Here is a 10,000-nt window from a genome sequence, read left to right as displayed (position 1 = left end):
AGCAGGGTGGGGGAGGGGGGCTCGGTGGTCGGGTCAGAGCCAAGGTCCCCAGGTCTCCATTACCTTGGGCCGGGTTCCGAAGAAGTTCAGGCCCCCTTCGGGGTAGAGGAAGAGCGCGTAGGAGTCGGTCTCGTCGTAGCCAATCACGGCCTGGAACGTGTTGACCTGCGGCAGAGAGAGAGATGAGACGGCGGAGGTGAATACTGCGATTTAAAGGTCCCGTACAATCTTTTCAAAAAACAAGACGCAGCCAACGGACGTCCGAGAAATGAGGGAACTCCTGCTTTCGGTCGTGACATTGTTCAGAGCAGTGCTACAAACACAATCTTTTCGGACAACTTCAACAACTTCGGACGGAAGGTTAAAAACCGAGCTTTTAACAAGGAGGGCTGCAAACAGAGGGCTACAACATGCTGCTCTCTGGAGATCTCTGGAGTCTCGAAGCTTTTTCCCCTCTTTGGAAGAACCATCGAGCCGAGTTCCTTTTCATCCTCGTCACCTCTCATCTCTCGGCCCCTCGTCACCTTCACACCTCGACATTGGGCTCCGCATGCACCTGGGGCTGAACCCCCCTCCCCCAGCCCCCCCCGGGGAACCTTGGAGCCCCCCAGCTGGAATGTGAGGGTTCCTCATACTTCAACTTCATACCTCCCTCAGCCGGCCATCTGCTCTGCTCGCCTCACACCGAGCCAACGCAATCCATTTTGAGTTTTTTTTTTTGGGAGGTGGTGGTGTGGGGGGGGCACAGGGAGTCGGGGGGTCCTGGCTCCCCCTCCCCCGACCAAAGCCACAAATTAGGAAAACACAGATTTGGTGACTGAGGAGAAGTCTGGGAGTTAACCCCCCCTCCGCCCCCTCCACTCCATCTTCCTCCATCTCCTCTGAGACAGAATCACATTATCTGTATACACACATGCACTCCCACACACACACACACACACACACACACACACACACACACACACACTGCGCTCCAGATGTGGATCTCCACAGCTGTCTTCCTGTGCGTCTGGACGTCTTTCACAGTCGTTTGAAAGCTCGCGAAAAGAAAAAAAAAACCCAAAACCCAGCAGAACATCCGTAATGCGTCCTGAGACGAGACGTGCACGTGCGCCCAGCGCGGATTCACCCGCGCCTGTCCTCATCTCATGAACGATTGGTACGCGCTTTGTACGTGCGCGCGTGTGCGTGCGTGTGCCTAATTGTTTACATCGACATCTTTAAACCATCTTCTTGTTTGTGGGCGGGGAGGGACTTTGTAGCCTCCGGCCTCGCTGTAATTAGTGAGGAGGGGGTCTTTCTTTCTTTCTCTCTCTCTTTCTCTCTTTCTTCTCTCTCCGCCTCTCTTCTCGCTCGCTCCGTCTTTGGGGAGGGAGAGGCAGATTTTGCATGAAGGGAGACCCGTACTCGTTTCTTTGCTGTCTCTCTGTTTCTCTCTGTCAATCCAAATGTTCATTATATTTTTTGTTGCCTTATTTCTTTTTTCATGAATATAATTTTCCATCTTTTTAGTACGATACCGTTGCTGTAATGATGCAAATTTCCTCACTGTGGGATTAATAAAGGCGTTCTATTCTATTCTATTTTATTCCTCGTCTTTACAGTGAGGGAAGGGTTTTTTTTTTGGGGGGTTGGGGGGCAGATAGGAAGAAAGAGGGGGTGCGCAGTCAGAGGTGCAAAACAGGGGAATATTCTGTTTAAACGTGGCTAACTCAAGTTAAATTTAAACAAAAATTAAGAAAAGGCGCCGAAAGTTTCATGTAAAGAGAGGATGTTGGTGATTGATTGACCATGGCGGGACGAAGAAGCAAGTTTGCTAAATAAATAAATAAATAAATAAAAAAGAATAAAAGATTGGCGGCCGTGCCGGTGGGCAGCTGGAAGGCAACACACTGCGGCCGACGCACATCAAAAAGGGCGTGTTGCTCGCTGTGTGTGTGTGTGTGTGTGCGTGTGTGCGTGTGAGCGCTCTCACGGCAACCCTTCAGCGCTGAGGCCCGCACACACACACACACACACACACACACACACACACACACACACACACACACACACACACACACACACACAGTGTGAGCTCCAAATGGGCTTTTTGTCACACCTTTCTTCTCTCTTTCTTCTCTTTCTCAGCAGAGTACCCTCACACCCTGGGCGCTAATCACACACACACACACACACAGCCACAGGTGTGAATTGTCTCCGGGAACGAACAAATGTTTGCTGTTGTCGGGGGGAGGCTGTGAGTGTGTGTGTGTGGGGGGGGGGTCGTCCCCTCCTGTGTGCTAATGTCATCAGCGTGTCTGGCTAGTTAGCTAGCAAAGACAGTCAGTTGATGTGAACTTCACTGTTGAGACCTCACACCTTCTATCATGGAACTCCTGGAAAGCATCTTCTTTGTGTGTGTGTGTGTGTGTGTGCGCGTGTGTTGGCAATGTATCCTGTGTGTGTGTGTGTGTGTGTGTGTGTGTGTGTGTGTGTGTGTGTGTGAGTCCCAGACCCCCCTCCTTCTCCCTGCGCATCCCCCAGAGCCAAAGCTCACATGTGTTCAACATAAAAAAAAAGTTGCCTTCATTTTGTATACACCTGTTTCCTTTAATGGCGTTTCAGCCCAGCTTGGTCCTGTTTATTCGGGCTCTAATTTATTAGCGGCGGGGTTGATTGAGTCTGTGTATAGTTTAGTCTGCGCCGCCTCGCTTAAAAGACCCCCCACCCACCACCACCACCTCCTCCGCCCCTGGGAGACGTACGGTCCTGTTTACGTCGACGGGACGTGACTCAGGGCTGCTCTGAATCACACGCTGACGAAGAAGAAGAAGAAGAAGAAGAAGAAGGAGAAGAAGAAGAAGACGATGAGCGAAAAAAGGGAAAAAGAAAGCCCTGGTTCGGCCCTGCGGAGGGACGGAGGGAGGGAGGCGCAGGATGAACATGCGACGCTGGTGTGCCGGCTGACCGACGCCGACCGCAGCAGCGCAGCTGTGGATGGAGAGAGAGACAGAGAGAGAGGGAGAGAGAGAGAGAGAGAGAAAGAGAGAGACGGCGAGCAGCTGCGGTCCAGTTGCCAGTCTCAAACCCAGAGTGCTGCAACAGGAACTGCCTACAGCGTGGGAACTGGCACACACACACACACACACACACACACACACACACACACACGCACAGGCCTCGGATTGTGGCCAGGAACAGTGCGCTCACAATCTTGCTCCGTCATATGAGAAATAGGCTTCCTGAATCTTTTGGGGGCCAGGATCTCCTCCTGTAGCATCAGCTGCTCTTCAACTCTTTCCCTGCTTCCATAAAAAACAAAAAAAAAAAAATGGTGCGACTGCGTGCGCATGTGTGAACACAATGGGAGAGAAAAAAAACCCACCAGCGGTGTCATTTCTCGGACCCCCGTCTGTGAACATGAGACACTCTGCCTAAAGTACAAGCCAGAACACTTCTGTCACGCTGTACGTGTAGTTAGCACGGCGGCCGGTCCCACTTCCTGAATCGCAACGCATTTATGGTACACGAGGTGGGCGGGGCCCTGCGGTCGCTCCTGCACGACTCCCCCCCCGTCCCACCGCGGCTCAATCACTAAATCAAAAGGATGTCTTGCCTCGCCTCCCGTCCACCCGGGTGATGCACGTATTTGAAGCCGTGCCCCTCCCGAACCCCCAGTGTCACGGCGAGGGGTCCCCACAGAAACAGCAAACAGCGCCGGGAGGAACAATAGTTCCTCTTGTGCTGGAGCAAAAGAAGAAAGTGGAGGGGCGACGGAAGGAGGAGCCAGAAGGAAGATAAGCAAAGGACGGACTGAATCTACCCCTCCGTCTTCTTGTCTCATCACGAGCAAGTCGGGATTAAACCCAAAGTCGGGTTAACTCTTGATTGGAGGTATGGGCAAACTATGGCCCGGGGGCCACATGCGGTCCATTCAAGCTTTTTAATCTGGCCCGCCAAACTTGAAGAAATTATATTAATAGTCATAAAATAGTCATAATATAGTTGTATTTCCTCCGTGTTTCCAGAGTCATTTCAATAAAGAGCTAAATATTGTAGGGCTTCAAAGACACCAACTTTGCTTTGGTTCGTTTTCAATGGACATTAAAACGACATGTTTTCTACATATCCCATGATATATTATTTCCTCCTATCAGGTGGCTCACCAAAACACTCCATCCATCTGCGTTTTTACAGTATGTTTAAAAAAAACAGTTGACGTACTTGCCAATGACAACCGATAGTTGGACTATGGGACGACGTCTGTGCTTGTGAATAGATGTCGGCCATCACGGCTACAGCCAACGGGCCATTATGTACGTCTGAAGTCGCTCAAATTCACTTTGCATTCACGCAGCAGCACAAAACACCAACTTGACACAATATATCATCCGTGCATTTGCATTTGTTTGAAGGTCAGACTGTGTAGGTGTAGCCGGCTGAGGAGCAGGAGGTGGAGTGCTGACAGGATGTAGCGACAGCTGTGGGCGGTAACACGGGCCAACTTGACGGGTGGGTGTCCCTACGTGAGGACGCATCAAGGAAGAACCGCTGCCTGGCCAAATGTCCCTCAGCGGGGAGGAGCCAGGTTCTGTGCGAGACAACGGGGCGAGTGTGTTTTCTTTAGCGTTGGAGCATTCAAGCAATTAACTTTCCAATTCCACTAATAGCCTCTCGCGGAACTAATTTCATAGAAAACACGACTTCGATGTGAACTTTCCCTCCTCCTCCTCTTGTTTTCTCACCGTTTTTTTTTTTTACCAACCCCACCCCCACCCCCCAAACCAACCCCCACCCCGACTCCCACTTCATTCGAAGCCCAGACAGCCGGCACCCTCCCCCTCTAAAAAAAACACCAACCCTCTCAAACAACCCCTAATACCCATCCTAACAAACACACACACACACTCACACACCTCAGGTTAATTAGTTCCCACACACACACACACACACACACACACACACATACATACATACCACTCCACCCCCCACCACCGCGCCCCACCCAGCACCTCTGGCTAATCACTTCAAAGGACGATGCTATCAGGCGACCCCCCCCCGCCCCCCCGAGGGAGGCCCACAGCAAATCCCAGTCGGTCTGGGGGATGCGGCCGCTCGCCATCTGACAAGCCAAATGGACCTTTTACAACGGAAAAACAAAAGCAAAAAGCATAAAGTACACACTGGCGCACCGGCGTCCAATCAGCATCCCCGCAGCCTCTGTCCCGCTCGACTGCTGGGACCTCAAATATTTGGAGATGCGGAGGTGACGCGGTCGGCGATCTGGCAGTCGAGCGGCGCTGAGGGCCGACCCAGAGGAGGCCGGCGCTGCCGTGTTGCCACCAGATGGAATCAGCGTCCAGCATTTGATCTCCATGGCGCAGCAGGAGGCCCAGCACACAGGGAGAAAAAGGCTGTTTTTGGTAGATTTTACCCCAAAATCTGCACTCTGTGTTTGATGAACAAGATGAGCCGGGCCCAACCTCAGTTCTGAATCTTTTCCAACAAGTGCTACTCGGAAATCCGGTGTTGGGCCACACAAAAATAGGTGCTGATAAACACTTGGAATCAATAAAGCGCTCCACTGATTTGAAGTCCAGTCGAGTGCCCTCCTGTAATTATCGGCTAATTACACGCTTCTTTCTCGGACAACACCTTGGGGATCCTTGGGAATGCCTGGAAAAGTCGATGCCTTGAGCAATAAAGCTAAAGCGTAGCGCCCCCCCCCCAGTCGGGTTGGTTCACACTCAGAGGTGAGTCGTCCCATTGGCTCCCGGTTCAGCTGAAGGCATCGTTTCAGTTTGGAAAGATCCGATGGTTTCACGCAATGATTCCTCACCGCAACAAACTCGATTTTTACAGGTGATCCCTCGTGTAAAGTTACGATTCTGTGTCTTTGTGTGGCTGTTTTTTCTTACAAATCAGCAAATCAGACCAAATATCACACACTGGACTTTTAAAACAGAAAAACAGAAGGTTGCCCACTGCGATGTAACTCTACTTCCGTGTCATTACGTCTGACTCCCTGAAGCAGAAACGGAACTTCCTATAAGACACTCCAGCTGTTACATCCCTAACAAATACTTCCTGTTTACATCAGCGACTTCTAGACTTCTAGCCGAACTTACCGGGGGCGGGGTGGGCGGTGTGTAGGATTTGGGCGATGCTGAGGTTGAAAACCGCCAACACCCACTTGTTTGACTCACTTTTTTTCCCACTTCATTCATCCCTTTTGCAAATGTTCTGCGCGGGGGCCTTTTAATGGCCCTCAACACTCAAAGTTGCCTCTGGACTCAGATGGCGGGAGTGAGCGGCGGGTGGGAATGTTGACGAGTCCCGCTGTGATTCACTTAGACTGATGAACCCACTGACAAACAGGGAGGGAGGGACGTGTGGAGGCCAGCCGAGCATGAATGGCCGAGGCATGTGCGCAGTCTACCTGAGTGAGTGTGGGGGGAGGGGACGGTGGTCCTCTGATGACCTTTAGAGATGACCCCTGAACCGGCACAGGGGTTAAGAGGCAGATTAGGAGGGTAAGGGGGCTTACAAATAGACCCCCCTCCCCGGGCTGATTACAAGTGATGCAAGAATCCTGCAGGGCGTCGCTCTCACGGGAACCCAAAAAAAAAAGGGCTCTGGTGAGGGACGTGTGCGCGCACGTTTGCGCAAGTCTCACCTTGTTGGAAGCTCCGGCCGCCCTCGCCGGCTCCTCGTACGCCGCCACGTTCTCCCAGGTCGCCACCACGGCGTGCGTGGGCGCGAACCTCGCGTCCGGGAAGCCCCGGTGCACCTCCTGGACGCACGGATGGTTGGACGGACAGATGGCCGGACGGGCGGAGCAATGAGTGATGGGGATGGGGAGGAGAACAAAAGGAGAGATGGCATGCGAAAAATGGGTTGAACTAATGGATGACAAACTGGGAAAGGAGAGAATCCAGACCTGTGGTTCAGTACCGTGGAGAGCATGTCATCATTGTTTTTCTAACTAATGTCAAGGTTTGTACTCCAAGTCTGCAGGGCTGTGTTGATATACCTCGTATATATATATATATATACATATGTATGTATATGTATGTGTGTTTATATATATATATATATATGTATATACTGTATATACACACACACATGTATACGTATATCTTCAATAACCTTGTTACAACTTTTACTTACTTGAGATAGTCAAGTTCGATCGTGTTATTATACATACATGTAAATATGTACATATATACATACTACTAGTGAGAAGTTTGGACACACCTTCTAATGCAATGGTTTTTTTCTTTACTACATTGTAGATACATATTTAAGACATCAAATATGTGCAATATATATGAAATTATGTAGCAAAGAAAACATTGTTAAATAACCGAATGTTTTATATGAAGGGAGGCTATATGAAATGCTTTTGAGTTATGTCACACTTTTTTTGTTGACTACATAATCCCATATATGTTTCATTCATGCATTGTTTTGATCCCTTAAATGAGAATCTATGTAAATAGTCATTAACATGAAAGAAAACCCATTGCATGAGACGGTGTGTCCAAACTTCTGACTGCTAGTGTATATATGTATACACTAAACATATATATATTTTTTGGGAACGTGATGATTGACAGACCTGGGCCACTCTGTTGAGCACGCTGGGCGTTTCCGTCACCCGGTAGTAAATCTGTCCACGTCCTCCACTGGTGTCGATGTCGGCCAGAAATGGAGCCACGACGGGGAAGTCTGTCGGCAGGCCGTCGTCCACGTACTGCTTCTCCATGGGCAGGTCCTGGGCTGATATAATACCGTTTGTGGCCACCTGGACACCAGAGAGAGAGAGAGAGAGAGAGAGAGTGAGAGAGAGAGAGCGAGCCATGCTTGGTTAAAAACAAACAAGGTCGTCATGTTGACGCCAACCAGGCTAATATCTTGGAAAACTTCAAAATCGAAAAAACAAATATCCGCGAGGAAATGAGTGGAATACCAACGTGAACCAGGAGACTTCACTGTGATGTCCTTTGGGCACCACGAGGACCATCTCCCCGAAACCCTCTCCGACCCCTCAAAGCACCCCCAGGAAATACAGAAATCAACCCTAAAATCCCTTAGAGAGACTAAAACCTGTTGACTGATGTAACAATGTAGTGACATCGCCCAATGCACGAGGGATAATGATCTAACACAAATGTTTCAGGGTGAAATTTGTGAATTCCCGTGAGTGGCAGGATTCATGGGAGCTGGAGACGAGAAGAGGTGGTTTGATCTTTTACAATCCTACGTGTTGTTGCCCATTTTGAGATTACAGCATCTCAATTTACTTGACACGATGCTCAGTTCCATTGCTGTGGTTTTTTTTCCTCCGCTAAGAGGATTTTGCTCACATCTGAAATAAAGTTGACTCGTTTTAATCACAACAGTTGCAATTGAAACTGAAGGAAATTGTGAGCAAAGCTTCAACCTGATGAGTTTCAGGACTTGGCACTCATGAAATGTATGTACACCAAGAGGTCAACTATTAGTATTTTTTGCTGTGATTTCAACATGAACTGTCAGTCACCACCACCGTCCTAAAATAAAAAAAAAATAAAAAAAACAACCACACAACTTTTAAAGTTTACTTTGACACAATTTGCTCCACAACGGCAACCTGTCGAGCCAACACCTGCTGAGCATCAGACCAAAACTTCTTCTTAAAACGATGCCTAGAGGTCTACAGCCTGCATCATTTGCTGGTATCACCTGCAGGATTCAAGTAGGAGTTACTAGAGGAGTTACTTACATAGAGCTGCGTAAACTGGGAGTCGTAGAAGTACAAGGGCTTGGGCAGGGACAGCACTCGGGACGTCTCATCGTCGCCCTCGGCCAGGATGAAGTCTCCACTCAGGGGGCCGTAGGGCAAGAGATCGGCCCTCTGGATGGCCGTCACAACGCACACGCCGCAGCTCCAGCAGAGCAGCCACACGGCCAACAGTCGCCCTCTCTCCATTGCACGGGCCGGGGGAAGGTGGGGGTGCTGCTGGGAGCGCAGTGAGAGGCAGCCGAGGCAGCAGCGGACACGGACTCACTCAGGAAGAGAAGGAGGGCTCGTCACCTCCTCCCCTCCGCCGAGCCTCGGATACTCACTCCGCGGGGATGGTGGGAGGAGCCGCGGCCCGCTCCCATTGGTCGGGGGGCGGCGGTGATTGGCAGCCGCGCCGCCGCTGGAGGTCACATCTGGCTGTGATTAGGGGAGAAGGAGAGAGAGAGAGGAGGGACACACACACACACACACACACACACACACACACACACACACACACACACACACACACACACAGGGCATTTTTAATCCGGATGCGACTCCATCTGTTTGACAACAATGACAGAGGGACTGTGAGGGTAATTATTGCTATTTGTTGCTCCGAGTCGTTAGCATTTCACACTCGACACTCTGCGAAAACACTTGGAGCGACACAGTTCTAAACACTGTTCCAACAGTTTTTAGAACTGTGTTACTATGTTGGTTTTGTCAGTTTGATTTCGAAGGGATTTCGCTTTTTCGCGAAGCCAGACAGACGCAGGCTTACAGAGGAAAGTAAGGAATGAACCCTCTCTGCCATCTAGTGGCCGAAGTAATACATCACAACACCTAACAGGTGTGAAGAGTTGCACACTGTTACATCTTTTCCTATTTTCTATGTTAGCAGCAATTGATAGTCATCAATCATGTTGTTGTGTATGCCATACCAAGTTGTTTTTATCTCAGTATTGGACAAGCACACAAATTACACCGTTGGAGCTGTTTCCTTTTCCACTGCTGAAGCTTTTAGACGCAGTTGGATATATAACGTCTTGTTAGGTCCAAACCATTCCTAACTCGTGACAATGGAGCTCACAGTGCTGCAGGGACCTTTTGGCCCAAACCAGCACCTCATCATGAGTTCACTGTGTCACAAGATCGAGACCACACTAACAAGGCGGTAAGAAGACGTAGCTTAGTAGCAATCAATCAATCAATAAATAATGCTGTACTTGGCGAGGGCAAATTAAA

At 49.9% G+C, this 10,000-nt stretch overlaps 1 protein-coding gene across 12 annotated transcripts in view; it reads right to left on the bottom strand.

Moving 5' to 3' along the window:
- The window catches only part of nid2a (nidogen 2a (osteonidogen)), a 45,490-nt gene extending 36,429 nt beyond the window's left edge, over positions 1–9,061 (bottom strand). For 9 of the 12 annotated variants that reach the window (XM_076049338.1, XM_076049340.1, XM_076049341.1 and 6 more), the window contains exons 1-4: positions 8,750–9,061; positions 7,604–7,789; positions 6,659–6,775; positions 64–165 (exon numbers count right to left, since the gene is read on the bottom strand). In XM_076049338.1, the coding sequence (XP_075905453.1) occupies positions 64–165; positions 6,659–6,775; positions 7,604–7,789; positions 8,750–8,956 (612 nt within the window). In that variant the 5' untranslated portion in view covers positions 8,957–9,061. The remainder of the gene's footprint in view (positions 1–63; positions 166–6,658; positions 6,776–7,603; positions 7,790–8,749) is intronic. The other 3 variants (XM_076049337.1, XM_076049346.1, XM_076049339.1) reach the window with 1 other exon arrangement.
- Positions 9,062–10,000: the final 939 nt, after the last annotated feature.

Source organism: Nelusetta ayraudi, unplaced genomic scaffold (genome assembly GCF_046127955.1).
Source record: "Nelusetta ayraudi isolate G7.1 ecotype Tasmania unplaced genomic scaffold, CSIRO-AGI_Nayr_v1 ptg000114l, whole genome shotgun sequence".
Lineage (NCBI taxonomy): Eukaryota > Metazoa > Chordata > Actinopteri > Tetraodontiformes > Monacanthidae > Nelusetta > Nelusetta ayraudi.
This window is presented reverse-complemented; position numbering and strand designations above follow the sequence as displayed.